Below are 15732 nucleotides of genomic sequence, written 5' to 3' on the forward strand. Positions count from 1 at the left end.
TTCAATGCTCCTCTGTTCCTCTGGACAAGCGGCGACGACACCAAGGCCAAGAAACAGGAGGATCGAATAACTCACTTTTGATGAAGGGTTTGGACGTTTTCGAACAAGAGGTTTTTATTCATTCATTCAGAAATGTGAAACCATAAAAGCTGAATGAGCGGAATGTTACCTAGAGAAGCCCTAACTCCGCCATGAAAGAAAGAAAATAAAAATGAGTCTGCAAAACATCAAGACGGTTACATACCAAAGACAAACAACAAAAGGGAAAAGACTAGTCGTCCAAGGCAGATGCCCGGATCACCAACGCCTCTAATCAGATCCCTTTCAAGCACTTTACCCAACACTCTCTCTGGCAAAAAATGTTCCAACCAGAAGCCACCTCAGCAGCAACACCAGCATTCCATCTAGAAGCCACCTCAGCGGTAGCAACCTCGGCATCCCACTCGGAAATTGCCTCAACAGCAACATCTTCCGCCTCCTTTCCGACATCCGCTTCGACATCGATCCCAGTATATGCCTCCATATCTTCTCCAACGTCTCTGACAGCAGTCTCGGCGTCCACTCCAAAAACTGTTTCAGTTTCGCAAATCGCAACGTCTTCTTCGGGAGCTTTTCCAACGGCCTTCTGAATATGCCCCAGTTCATCCGCATCAGAATCAAGGATTATGACCCCATCCGGACAGGGAAATTAAGATGTCTCTTCCCTAGAAGTTCCATGGATTCAGCTTTCCGCCGTTTCAACCGAGAGGCAAATTGTTCAGCCCTAGCGCTGAGTTGTGGAAAAGTTTCATTGACCAGAGATTTCTCAACGCACTGGGATGCTCCATCACTTCCCCGCTTTTCCACCATGTCCACCGAAGCCATGAAAGTCTGAACACGCATACGCACTCCGCATAGATGTGTGGGATGCATGCCCTATATAATTTCGCCAGCTTCACGGAACAGAGAATCAATTCTGTCTAACGCCTCCTCATGGAGAGAAAACTGATTTTCGACAACACCAAGACTTCCCTCCGAAGAGTCATAGGTACGATCGTCACTGGAATATCCAATTACATGCTACAAAAAAAGGGGGAGTAAATCTTCGTCAGGTCTGCACCGGCAGTCTGCATGAGGAAGAAGAAGGCAAAATGGGGAACCAGGAGAAAACACGAGACAATACCTGTAAAGAGGATGGATGTGATTCTATGATGATCTGTGCGAACGAAGGATTCGGGATCGCCTCTTATATTCAGCAGATCGATGAAGCCCGGAAAAGGAAATCCTTCTACTGGACGTGAATTAAGGCATGATATCAACTGGAGCGAATGTTTGTCTATACAAGACAACTAGGGTTTGATAACCCACGTCAACAACAATCCCTACTATCTTGTGACTCGGCATAAGGGTAAACAAAAATAAATAAATGGAAGTACGTGCTTGGAACGCGCTTGCCTGCGTTATTGCTACCGCTCTGCCACCAGCATTGAGACTTGGAAGCAAAACCGGTGATATGACATGAGGAGGAGGGGTGACGCCCCTTTTATAGCCACGGCACCTTTGGAGTTCGAATGGGGAAGTTTCTTTATTTCAGGCCACGCATGGAAGGAGGTAACCAAGCCCGCGCGTGGCCAGAGCAATGCCAGCGACTTCGTTCCAAGAAATGTCAGCGGCTCCGTTTCAAGATGCACCATGCCACCGGCTCTACCCTAAGTCGCACAATGCCAGCAGCTCATGTCATGCCAAGTCTATACCACCGGCTCCATTCCAAGCCGACCAATGCCAGCGGCTCCGTTTTAAGCCGCACAATGCCGACGACTTTCCAAGCCAAGCCAGCAACGCCAACGGCTCTCCAAGCCAACGCTAGTGGCTCCAAGACAAGCAACAACTCCGCGTTCCCTAGCCTAGCCAAGATGGCGCACGGCCAAGCCAAGCTGACGCCAATTGTCTGCATCCCAGCCAGCAACCACCTCTGCCACTCTGCGGCCTAGCTAGCAGCACCACGAGCCGAATTAACGCAAAGCCACCAACGCAAGAGTCGTGGATTCTCTTTACCTCCCGAAAAAGAGGTTAGTCGGATCTTCCTGACCATCTTTTCATGACTTGACGTTTCGATTTTTCCCTTGTCTGTCACCATCTCATGCTTACCTCGCAACAAGGCCCATGTTCCGACCTAAACAGGGGACTTAATGTTGATGGTAGTTTTTAGCTTAGGGTTAAAATCGTAAAACCATGGTCTGACGTGACGTCACTCTGTAAGGAAACAGATCTGTAAACACCAATACCCCCACTAGCACATTTATTGAACCATTCAATATGCCTACGTGAAATTTTCCCTGACTCACGGATGCGACAACCGTCCAAAATACACTATGAATTTCGGCATATTGCAAGTACAAGACTCGCTGGGTACTTTTTTTTTCTTTTATATACATAATACGTTCCGCGGCAGAACCCTTAGTATTGGATGGCATCATCTTCGCTCATGCCAGCCACGCCACCGTGCCAAAGGCATGCCAACCACGCCACCGTGCCAAAGGTATGCACCAGCTATGCCAGCCACGCCACCGTGTTAAAGGAATGCAGACCATGCCATCCACGCCAATGTGCCAAAGGCATGCCAACCACGCAACCGTGCCAAAGCATGCCGACCATGCCAGCCACGCCACCGTGCTAAAGGCATGCCAGCCACGCCACCGTGCCAAAGGCATGCCAACCATGCCAGCCACGCCACCGTGCCAAGCATGTCATCCACGCCACCATGCCAAAGGTATGCACCATCCATGCCAGCCACGCCATTGTGCCAAAGGCATGCCAGCCACGCCACTGTGCCAAAGGCATGCCAGCCACGCCACTGTGCCAAAGGCATGCCACCCACGCCACTGTGCTGAAGGCATTCCAACCATGCTAGCCACGCCATTGTGCCAAAGTCATGCCAACCATGCCAGCCACACCACTGTGCCAAAAGTATGCCAGCGGCTCCGTCCAAGCCGCACCACGCCAGCGGCTCCAAGCCGCACACTGCCAGCGTCTCCAAGCCGACCAATAACTCTGCATGATTCTTGCGGCTCCATTCATGCCAAGCCATGCCAAAACCCTAATTTGTCCGCGCCCAAAGCATGCACGAGCATGCCGGCCATGCCACCATGTCGCTGGACGCCAAACGAAAGGTAGCCACGATCAACGGCTACCCTTCCTCCCGAGATGCATATCTCAGTCGCATAAGCTTGCCACCAAACCAAACGACTTGTGGCAACCTCTTGGCTATGATGTCAATTCTTTGGTCACGGTGCCAAACCCTAATTTGGTCGCGTCCAAAGTATGCACGAGCATGTCGGACATGCCACCATACCGCTGGCCGCCAAACGAAATCTAGACACGATCAACGATTACCGTTCCTCTCGAGATGCAGATCTCAGCCATACAAGCTTGCCACCAAACCAAACGACTCGTGCCAACTTCTTGGTTACGATGTCAATTCTTTGGTCACAGTGTCAAACCCTAATTTGGCCACGCCAAAGCCGTGCCGGACATGACACCATTTCGATGGCTACCAAACGGGAGGTATCCATGATCAACGGCTACCCTTCCTCTTGAGATGCAAATATTGGCCGTCGGAGGTCGCCACTGAATCGGCAAACCTCTCAATCTTAACTTGCCATATGCAAGCAACATGCTACACGTTTTCCATGAAAACACTCGAGACATCAAAACATGTCACAAACTGGGGGATGCTCATCAGGGTATTGGTCTGGAGGTTTATAGCGTGTGGCGTGAAATACGTCTGTTACAAGAAAGTGTCATAAAGGTGAGGCGGTTAGTAATGACAAGAAATAAGTGGCGAAACGTATCCTCATTATGGAAGCATCAATTCCAGGCGTTACCCATTACCACTTTCTTCTGCCACTCAACCGCTTCCACTTCGTACGAAGCCAGGGTACATTTTATTACGACTTGTATAAATAGGTTTCACCTATTTTCAACAAAGAACACGTTTTGGTCAGGAGAATACAACACTCGGAAATCACCTGTTAGCTTTCTACATTGCTAGTGTTTCACCTTCTGATACGAGTCGTAATACAACCACTCTTCCATAATCAACTATTCTGGCTTCAACACTCTCTTCGCTTCCCTCCCTAAGACCAACCCTTCTCCTTCACTTTTGTGACCGAAGCAAGTCTGGAACGACCATTTCTTGGTTTAGGCCGGATTTGTACAGATTGATCTCTCGAATATAAAGTACTCCCGTGTAGTACATTTTTTAGGGTTTAGACTTGTTTCTCACCCACACACGAAATTATCGAAATCTGCAGAAATTGTTTTCACCCTCAAACAGATATCCCAAGCATCCTTCGACGGAGTGCACGTAGACGCATAGTATTGAAGATCTTGGCTTATGGCGTGGATGACACCATTAGAATTATGCTTTACAACATCAATTTCAAGTTTGCTATATACAACTATGTCCTCAAGAACATTTCTATTGCCTTCTCGAACTGTTGTAGGAACATGCCCCTTTTATGACAAAAACCCATGTTTGAAAATCACGAGTTTGTAGGAAGGAGCGCATAACCATTTTGCACCATAATTAATTTGTGACGTTGAAGGCTGGTGGTACGTTATTATAAATTGAACTCTTGTTCATATATTAAGATCGTCACAAACACAAACTTGTTAGGTCTGACAATGTTTGCCTGCTCTGATAGCAATTGAAAAGGAGAGGGTACCAGTATACCATCAACTTTTTTGTTCGGAAACCTTTAGGGACAAAACCTAATATAATGCAAGTAGATGTAAGTTACATATCCTTGAACAATATGTCTATAAATTTTTTCTACTATCTCTTCCATAATCAGCATGTCTAGACACAGAGTATGTGAACCTGACTGTGTATAAGGATTATCAGACGATCTCGCAAATCAATATCCAGAGGATTTGAATTATGATAAGTATGAAACTTGTGATCCATCTTTCAAGATACGAACTCAAAAAGAACGTGTGATGTTTATTTTATCTCAATTAATAAGGAATTAAATTATATATATTGATTACATATTACTTGTATTATTCCTATTATAAATATAAAACGATATAGTACGGAAAAGGAAAAGCATAAAACACCAGAAGGTTTGTTAATGAAGAAAATTTCACCTGCTGAAAAACTTGGGACCACTTCCATATTTGAACACCAAACCGTATTAAGCTGCAACAGACACTAGCATAATATCAGACTCGGACTGGAATGTAGTTGAGACCGAATTAACCCTCCAAGCATTTCAGTTGCGGTCGTGCTCCTTACGTCTCTTGAACCTCCTAAGGTTCTACACAATTGATTCCCTTAACTGACGTCTTTTATAGCCTAAGAGTTTCTTCAACCTAAGTGAAGACTTTTGAAGAAAAAAATTCCTCTATAAGATGATCCTATTTTATTTCCCTTTTGATCTTTCGATCTAGGTTTGGTAATATGTCTGCAATAGAAAAGGTCCAGCAAACCTCACGAATCTGGAATACTTACACTCAGTTAGCTGGGAAGCCTGGATTGCGAAACACTTCTCAAGAAAAATCCAAACAAACTAAACAATAATTTAGATATTTATCCTGAGAAATCACAAAGTCTGAGAAGAAGAGAACTTTGCGATTTCTAACTATCTCGTTTTTGATATGAGATTATAAAACCTCAAAGATCAATAAAAACAAGATCAGGATACAAGAACTACCAAGTAAAAGATAGTCTAACATGGCTTCACGAATCTCTAAGTGAAGTCTTTAATTCGTAACCTAGAATGTAGTTCATGAAGAATCTAGGTGTGGTTGGTGAAATTTTGATAAGGGGTAAAAGTGTCATTTCAATACCATAGGACAAAACTCAACTCTCAGGGGAGAGATTAAGCCCTTGGCCCCCAAGGCACCCCTATCTCTAGTATACGTTCCCGCGAGACACTGCTGGTCGTGATGTCGTGATTCCTAGCACGTATCCCTGCGAGATACTACTGATCACGTAGGTTCTGTAGAGCGTAAAACGTCCCCAACAGACTTATGAACCAGAACAACCACAATTCATGCATGTCTTCGCGAGACACAGTTGATTATGATGCCATGATTCCTACTATACATCCTTGACGAGATATTGTTGGTCATGTAAGCTCTGTAGATGCGTAAAAAAATCCCAGCGGACTTATGGCCCAGGGCAGGGACATACATGACTCCTGTAAGAACGACTCACCTTATTTGAAATCAAGGACTGATTCCCAGTTACATCATTGCCAGATATAATGGCCATGTCTATTCTAGGCTCTGACCCAGCTTACCGAGGCTTCAGAATAATTCCTAGGATATCCCCGTGAGATACGCTGGTTATTCAGCCTCTGGGCCCTTTCGAAAGACATCCTTCTGAGATACACTAGTGTAGATGGGGGAAAAATCATTTTTTGGTTTTTCAGGAAATGAAGAGATGACCGTGCGGACAGAGACTTCTCAAATGAGAAAACTGCCTAACCTCAAACAAATACACTGCACGAGAGTGCTTTGAGTTTGAGAGATCAATCTGTAGGACTCCGGACTTTACCAAGAAATGGCCGTTCCAGAGTCAATTCGGTCACAAAGAGGGAAGAGGGTTGATCTGTATGAGGGAAGCTGAGAAGTGTGTGAGATCAATGGTGATCAAGGATTGTGAATGTGTTGTGGGTTTCTACAAATAAAGAATAAGTTTGAATTATGCTCAATTAAGAGATATTATTGCTCACACGATGGTTCTTGGTTAGACGGATGTTGTTTATTCGACCAGTGTTGTTCGTTGTTCTCAATCGTGAATTCAGAAACTTATTTATATTGCTGGAATATAGACACATTGATCTCCAGTAAGTGTGACGGTTTCTCGAGTGAAAGAGTAGGAAAGTGGGAAATCGTGGTTTAACCAGTTCCAGGTCGTGCAGAGACTTGGTTGATTGTCTGCCCACTACTTTGCTAACTCCCTCAACTGCTTGCACGACTTACTCACATTTCTCATCGTGGATGAACACATGTGTCGCAGGCCGCCAGAAAAAAATTATAATTAATATACCCCATGTGACGTGATTGATATCTCACGAATCGTGGAGTCTGCAAAGCCGACATGTATTTGATGAGTCAGTCCTTGACTTGATTAAATGATGAGTCTAAGTATTGTTCAGTCGAGCATGATTTTTGAATGCTCTAGGTTTCATAAATTGAACATGTCTGCTGAGACGTATAGTTCTCGAATAAATGTCGATAACTGGATCAACATGAATATTGATAGTCTGAGCAACTATTGCTCGTCTGTTGAATTGTTGCATTACCGAATATGGATAGTTGAATCAATATTCCTCAGAGCAAATATTGCTCACTTGATGAATTACTAAATATTGATAGTTGTATCAATATTCGAGCAAATATTTCTCATTTTATGAATTACTGAATATTGATACTTGAATGAATATTGCTCGTCTGAGCAAATATTGCTCATTTGATGAATTATTGGTAGCATGACCAAATAAAATATTAATTAAAATATTGGTATCTGAACCGAATATTATATAATTAATCAAGATGTTGATTGCTGGATCAACATAAAATTATTAGTGTTTGAACTTGCTCATAATTATGATTTACAAAGCATTCAGTTCGAAACCCTAATTTTGATCGATTGCTGATCAGTTGATGATTTACTGAAAATAAGTCACTGAGTGAAGGAGGTCCCGGTTATATGGGATGATGGCCGACCATGTATCACCCAGGTGCTCGAGTGATCATGCACCAAAGTCCTTTGTTGACCAGTTGGTGAAAGGATGCTCAAATGCTGGTTTAATCATTTATTAAAATAATGCTTGTCCGAGCGTTAGGTAATGAAACCTAATTATGGAGAGATGAGGACCGACCAAGGGGTCATGGGACCGGCTCTTAGTGGTCGTGGGACCAGCTGGTGGTTGATTGAGTAAATTCCAAGTTGGTTGGAGAGAGTTTGGATCCGTTATGAACTGTTGAGAGCTAATTAGGTCAAAGTTATGAAAGAGTGTGGGACCGGATACTTGCAAGCCTAAGGGATGACCTTGGTCGGTCAAGGTGGCACCCTCGTGTCACCATACTACTCGTGTCTCAGTCCTAAGAGTTTTGGTATTTTCTGGTGCGCGTTTGAGCAATATTTTGGATTTTCAAAAGAATTTGATCTTGACTGAAAATCTCAATTTTGCTCGAATGAGCAAGTAGAACTTTGCTCGTGCGGCCAATATTTTGAGAATATTAAAATATTCTCAAAATATTTTAATTTTTGACGTGAAAAGCCTAGTCGGTCATGTGACCATTTGACTTATTGGCTTTTTCCATGGTTTGAGCAATATTAAGAAAATACTGAAAAACTAGGCTTTTCGCTCAAACGATGGAGTTCCATGAAATAAAGGAAATAATAACATGAGAAAATAAGGAATTGTGAGGTGTGGGACCGGTCACGTATAGGCATGTCCGGCGGCTAGGTGGCCCGATTCCGTGACACATTTCCCTATTTTTTACTATTTATTCATTGTTTGAAGGAAAATATGGAAAAACTAAGAGTTTTGCTCAAATGAAGGAGTTTTCATAAGATGAGGAAAAATCACAAAATAAAATAAAATAATGGAAAGAGGTGCGGGACCGGCCACGGCGGCATGATTGGCCGGCCGGTGGGCCCGGTCCCCTTAGGCGCCTCTTTATTATTTTAATGATATTATTTTCCTCCCTATTTTTGAATACTCGTTTCCCTCGTTTGTCCATGTTTTTGAATACTCGTTCGTGTATTCGGATGCTCGTTTGTGTATTATTGATAAATACACTTGCACCATTTTCTCGGGGCTTACTCGATGATGGCCCAAATGCCGATCGGTGAATATTTATTACTAATTCATGAAATTTAGCTGAGAATGATACATGAAACAGAGTAATAAAATGAGTTGAGTATCTATTACTAATACATGGAATCTAGCTGAGGATCAGCCATGAAACAAAGTAATGAGATGGAATAGGTTATTTTCTAGGAATTCAGTTGATGGATGACACGTTAGAATTAACCTATTTGCAAAATTGAGATATGAGATAATTGAAGCATCATACTCACTATGAGGGGGTGTATAGTCAGGGAACAACGAGCAACGTGACGTCTTGAAGGCGTTAGGCTCTATACTAGCATACAATATATCTACGAGCCGCCCAATCATTAAGAGATTCTATACACGGTCTCTCTACGTAGTCAGGGAACAACAAGCAGCGTGATGTCCTGAAGGCATTAGGCTCTATACTAGCATGCAATATGTCTAGGATCCACCCAATCATTTCGATTATATGTAGAGGTGATGATGAAATGTGTGAAGCTTCGAAAGCTCGGATGAGAGGCCTTTCGAGAAACATGTTCATCATAGCTCTGAGAGGAATGTTCCCTCAGTCAGAGATCGTGAAATGGTTCATGGATCATAAAATATGAATTGTCACATACATTCCTGAAGCCGGGCCAGAAACATGCGGTATCATGATTTTACGATTTTATCCCTTGCCGAAAATCCACCATCAACTACTGGTCATGTCGGCCCCATAAATATGGACACAATTGATTCCTAGCACATCTATGCAAGATACGTTGGTCAAAGACAAGTGAGCTGAAGTCTCGCAGAGACATTATTAGGCGTGCAAGCCTTATTTTCTTTCCCAAACATGTCCCAGCTGACTTCTAAGAGATTCCATTGTGTTGGCCAAGTCTTGAACAGACTCCATCCCGTTGCCTAAATATCAGACAGTCTCAAACCCGTCATCCAACTTTCTAATGAGCTCAAACCGGTCATCAACTAAATATCAGACAGTCCCAAACTCTCGGCCAAATCTCTGACAGTTCATGAATTTTTTCCCTTATTTCCACCTTCTTTTTGGCTAGTTGACCATATTGTTATTTTCTCCATCTTTTTAAAAAGAACTTGAGGGTTTGTAGTTTATTTGATAATACATAGCTTGGAGAGCCTGTGTGATTCATAACGCTCCACCAGGTGGCTAGATTGCTCAAGAAATTCTTATTAGTAAGCCAATAAAGTTCGAATCTGAATGGGTGGTGGTGGGGGGGGGGGGGGGGGGGTTAGTATTAAACACATTACCTGTTGTCAGAAGGATTTGTGAGTGATCTGAGGTTTATCTAGATAACACGGTTTGTGCTACAACTAGAAATTTTTGTTTAATTGTTGGTGAAACTAAAACTCTATCAAATCTGCATAATATTGGATCCTTTTGCATATTGGTCCAAGTATACCTCCACCTGCTGGAAGGTCAATCATATCGGTTTGTGCCATGAATTGGTTGAATAAATTCTTACTTAGCCTTGAGCCTCCATTTTTGTTTCTCTCCCAATTTCTTCTCACAACATTGAAATCACCAGCTATTATCCATGCTTCTGATGCCCAACCTGTTAAGCATTCTAACTCAAACCAAAGTCTTGTCTTTCTTCATTGTCACAAGGGGAGTAAGCATTTGTTAAAGTCCATTCAAAGCCTTCATTCCTTAGCTTGAATTTGTTGATGATGGTGCTGGGAGAGAATTCCTCTTTAATGCATTCTAATTTTTCATCATCCCATATTGTTAGCATTCCTCTACTTAAACCTCGAGATGATATTCAACTCCATTTGTTTTTTTTCATTTCCCCATACATGGTTCACTAACCATAATGTTATTGCATCATTTTTGTTTCCTGAACTACCACTGCTATAGGCTTATACTTGTTTATTAATTCTTTCAAATTGTCCAATTTGTCGACTGCGTTAAGGTTTCTTGCATTCCAACTTAGAATTAATGTATTCATTGATTCACATTATGAGACCCTTCACAGCTTCCCAACATTTTTTCTTGAGTCTTTTCCTGCTCACCTAAGTGTGTCATTTTCATTTAATTCCTTTTAATGATTTTAGAAAAGATTCGATGGACTTGTTGTTCTTGTCATAAATTGATTGTGCCCATATTTGTGATTACCTACATTAAAAACTCTACTGTGTTGAAGATTGGATCCATATACTTTTGAGGTGAGGTTTGTGTTTTGTTTCCTTCAAACACTATCATTGGCAATTCAGCAGTAGTTACAAGGTCTACCAGCTGAGTTTTCTTAATCATTTCCTGATTTTCTACTATTTCTTCCAGCTGTGTTTCCTTGACGACTTCCTAACTTTGCACCAATTTTTCAGACCGTGTCACCGAAGTATCTTCCCGATTTGAATTGTGGTGTGATTTGGATTTGTTTTTTTGAATTTTTCGAAGAGAATATTGATTGGACTTGGTTTCCACTTACCAGAATCTAATATTCTTCTGCAGTTGGATCGAAAGAAACCTTCTGCCGATGTTTCACCCCCATCTCCCATTTCAATTCTTAAATTAGTCGTCTTCCCTTGACTTGCCTGACCTTATGAGTTAAGATTCAAATTTGAATTTGAATTTGAATCTGAATGTCTGGAGTTTCTCTTTCGAATATTCTTTTTCGGTTCGAACATTTCTTCTGAGACGGTGGCTTTGACTGTCGTTTGGTAACGTCCAATTTCAATGCTAGAACGATATGTTTTTCTTTAAGTTCTATCTCAAGAACTAACGGATTTTTTCGTACATCTCCATTGATTACAATCCTGCAAATTTGTGGGTTTCTAATCAATGTTTCCGTATCGATTTCACCCAGACCACCGAGCTTCTCTCCAATTGCTTCGAATGATTCCATGGACCACACATGAATATGCGGTCTTTCAATGTTAATCCAGAATGAGCATGAGTTTCATAAGTTTGGTGATATGCATTTATCATCACAACACCATCTTTTCACCATTAGTGTAGTATCCTGTACTTCCCATTTTGTTTGGTTCCCAAGTATTAATCCATTCTTCGTCATTGTCAGGATAAAAAAGGGCTTTGTTTTTCTCCGTTGCAATCAATTTAAGGTACCGATTCCATCATATGTTCTGAGGTATAAACTTTGCAACAACGTTCCATGACAATGTTTCATTAATAGAGACTGACAGAATCCTTGCCATTCTGTCCTTGATAGTATTAGTTTGTTGCGAGTTATTATTGATTGCTTGATATGGAAAATATTCATTACCAGGAGGTTGTTGGGTACTGTCTTTTCCTTGAATTAGAGAGTCCAAACATTCTCCAAAACTCCACCTTCCAATACTTTCATTCCCTTTTGGAATGCAAGTGATTGAGCTCCTCTTCTTTGAAGAATCGAATTTGACTATCTTCATAAATTATCCTATGCTATTTGACTTGAGTTCCACCAAAAAGGAAAAACCCTTGTCTCTCATATTCCACCTTACCTCATGTTCTTTGCTTTTTTCGGATAAGATTCTGTGCAACAAATTTTTGATCCAAACTCCAATTCCCTCTGACATGAGTATCCAGAACCGCATCCCTCTTCTTCCTTTCTCTTCCAGCTTTAGTCCTGGTAGTTTCCTTAGATTCATCTTCGAGATCTCAAACGTCTTCCATTCCAGTTGAAAGGATTTCTTATGACATGTTGCTCGCATTCCACTTCGAGTATTTGTAGCTGCTTATGACATGTTGCTCGCATTCCACTTCGAGTATTTGTAATCCATTTTTCAACAAGAACATAGAAAGGTATTTTTCTATTCCTACCAACAAAGAAGGGGAGTCTCAGGTACTTTTCTTCTTTTATATCTAGTTGGCGGACCTGAAGTAGGAAACTGATATCTTGGCAATCAGATGGTTTCATATTACCAATGGAATAAACTGCAGACTTGCTGAAATTAATAAGTTGTCCAGAACAGATGCTAAACTCCTTGATAACCTGCAACAATTTGGTTGTTTGAGAAGTATTAGCCTTGCAGAAAAGTATGCAATCGTCCGAAAATAATAATTGATTTATTTTAGGTGCAAAATGGAAATCTTCACCCCTGTGAGATGTCCATGTTTTTCACAATGAGACAGTACCCTAGAAAAACTTTCCATGGCTAAGATGAATAAATATGGTGATAATGGATCACCCTGACGAATCCCTCGAGTTGGATGGAATGATTTTGAAGGAGAACCATTGATGAGTACTTCAATTTCAGTAGTAGAAATACACTGGGAGATCAGTTGAAAAAATTTACTGCTAAAACCAAACTTCTTTAGAATATCAATTAGAAAACTCCATTCTAGCCTGTCAAAGGCTTTAGACATGTCCATTTTTAATGCTAAGTTACCTCCTTTTCCTTCTTTCTTCTTCATGGCCTGAAAAATTTCTTGTACTAAACATACATTTTCAGAAATCAATCTTCCTGGTACATAAGCAGCTTGCATAGGAGAGCTTATTCTTGAAATGTGTTTCTTCATTCTGAGAGCAGTAACTTTAGAAATTATCTTGTACAGTGTGTTACACAATGCAATTGGTCTAAAATCCTCCGGCATGTGAGGAGATTGTGTTTTTGGAATCAAAGAAACTCTAGTTTTGTTCAGTTGCTTCAAGAGGAAACCTGAATGGAAGAAAGACTTGATAGTTTTACAAACATCATCTTTGAATATGCCATTGTGTCTGATAAAACCCAGGTGGAAAACCATCCGGACCTGGAGATGTCCATGGATCCATATTCATCAAAGCATTATATATTTCTTGCTCAGTTGGGATGGCTTCTAACTATTCATTGTCTTCCTCTGATATGCAAGAAGGGACATATTTAAGAAAATTAGCACTATTGGAAGGATGAGAAGTTGTCATGATATTCATAAAATGATTTTTCATAAGAACTTCCAGTGATTCTCTATCTCTGCACCAGGAACCATCTGTTGCAAGCAAGGCATCAATTCTATTACGTGCTCTTCTTCTGTTGACCCTGATATGAAAATACTTTGAATTCCTGTCCATCTCATTGAATTATAAATCTCTTGATTTTTGTTTATTTGAGCTTGCCAGAATATCAGTTAGATCACGGATATCTTTTTCAAGATCTATAACTGCAGTTGTGTTGTTACCATCTTTATCTGTAGCTTGGAGCTGAGAGATATTTTGCTGCAAATCTGAGATTCTTCTTTGTATGTTACCAAAAGTATTCTTATTCCATTTAGACAAAATAAATCTAGTGTGAGATAACTTGTAAGAAAATACAAAAGCATTAGAACCAGAATAACAAGCAGACCAAGCTTTCTTAATTTCATCATGACAAGTTTCATTTTTTAACCAATGTTCGAAGAATTTCCAATTTCTCCCTTTAACTAGACTTTCCTTATGTAATTCTAATAAAATTAGAGTATGATCGGATCCTCTTTGGAGGAGATGTGACATAATAACATTAGGATAATCTATGGACCAAAGACTATTAATGAAAGCCCTATCAAGTCTAGATTTATACTTTCCCGTGCCATGTTTATTACTTGTCCAAGTATAAGGACGGCCACTGAAACCTAGATCATATAAATCTGAGTCTTTTATAAGCTCAAGAACTTCAGGAGAAGTGGAAGAAGAAGTAGTATGGTTTCTATCTTCAGAGAAAATAGTGATGTTTAGGTCACCTAAAACTACCCAAGGAATAATAACACATTTACTGAGATCCTTTATATAAGACCATTGTTCTTTCTGTTCTGATTTATAAGGAGTACCATAGGTACAAGAAAGAAACCATTCCCCTTTACTAGGGTCATCGGACACTATAGCATGGATCATTTTACTGGTGGAGCCAACAATATCTACCGAGAAGCCATCTTTCCATAAAAGAATTAGGCCTCCAGCCGCACCAACAAATGGGACATAAACACTATTAGGCATACACAAAAAATTGGTTAACCTGACTATCCTGTTATCATTTATTTTCATTTCAGATAGAAAAATTATATCAGGAGCATGAAGAGTGTTAAGGTGTCCAATGTGATCTCTAATGTCTTTACCAAGAAATCCTTGACAATTCCAACTCAAATTTTTCATCTTAAAATTAAAAGAGTTATAAGGAATCAAAAGATTAAAATAACAGAATTTATAACAGTGAAATAAATACAATAGTTGATAGATTACCAAGACAGCAACAGCCATATCACCCTCATGAAAGTACTCTTTCGCAAGTTGATCTCCTTCTTCAGCCAGATCATGTTCCATATCTTCAACCTTTTAATTAGTAGTTTCAGTATTATGATTCCTGATATTCTCAAGATTACCCTGTTGATGAGAATCCATAATGGACTCCAGAGTCTGATCAGTTTCTTCCTCGTTACTTCTTGACCTCTTAGCTTTCCTAACTTCTTCTTGTTCATCTTTTCCTTCATTAATCATCCTTTGACTGGCTTCACATATTTGTTGAATCATAAGATCTAAGTCATTAGAGATCTCAACTCCATATTGTTTAGCTAGCTCATGTATGTGAGCTATGTACTCCTCATTAGTATATATTCTTATCTTTAAGTCCTCAACTACGTTTTTGCATTCTTCATCATCATGGTCCACTGTAAAACATTCTTGGAAAAGAGTGTGAGGTTGTCTCTCCCAGTGGTATCTAACCCAAGTAACTCCACATGATGCCGTATTCCACCAACCACCCCTACAGAGAGGCTTCTTTAGATCAATTCGAACTCTAGATGTAATCATACTTCCTGCAACAGGTCTGCAGTTTGGTGGTCCAGTCCAAATTTTTTGTCCTAATTCTTCCAAATCTTCATCAATTACTTGAACTGGGCGATCTTCAAGAAGAAGATTTTTGAACTGAACATTCCAGTCTTGATGAGTGAAAACTTGATCCTTTATATCCACAAAAGGATCATACTTTTTGAGAT

At 40.7% G+C, this 15732-nt stretch overlaps 1 protein-coding gene across 1 annotated transcript; it reads right to left on the bottom strand.

Moving 5' to 3' along the window:
- Positions 1 to 313: 313 nt before the first annotated feature.
- Positions 314 to 15061, bottom strand: LOC113324255. Its single transcript, XM_026572576.1, has 5 exons — positions 14981 to 15061; positions 13886 to 14893; positions 12928 to 13542; positions 12668 to 12784; positions 314 to 625 (listed from the first exon to the last, which is right to left on the bottom strand). The coding sequence occupies exons 1-5, from the start codon at positions 15059 to 15061 to the stop codon at positions 314 to 316; spliced, it is 2133 nt and encodes a 710-aa protein (XP_026428361.1).
- Between the last annotated feature and the right edge of the window lie 671 nt (positions 15062 to 15732).

The sequence above is a fragment of the Papaver somniferum genome, chromosome 11, assembly GCF_003573695.1.
Source record: "Papaver somniferum cultivar HN1 chromosome 11, ASM357369v1, whole genome shotgun sequence".
Lineage (NCBI taxonomy): Eukaryota > Viridiplantae > Streptophyta > Magnoliopsida > Ranunculales > Papaveraceae > Papaver > Papaver somniferum.

What these genes read in the sequence shown, in the direction of transcription:
- LOC113324255 (XM_026572576.1), bottom strand. Translation starts at nt 15,061, where the DNA reads ATGGAACATGATCTGGCTGAAGAAGGAGATCAACTTGCGAAAGAGTAC. An exon ending in ATATGGCTGTTGCTGTCTTG is followed by an intron (nt 14,894 to 14,980) that starts GTAATCTATCAA and finishes TTTAATTTTAAG; the next exon opens with ATGAAAAATTTGAGTTGGAA. An exon ending in CCATGGAAAGTTTTTCTAGG is followed by an intron (nt 12,785 to 12,927) that starts GTACTGTCTCAT and finishes AAATTGTTGCAG; the next exon opens with GTTATCAAGGAGTTTAGCAT.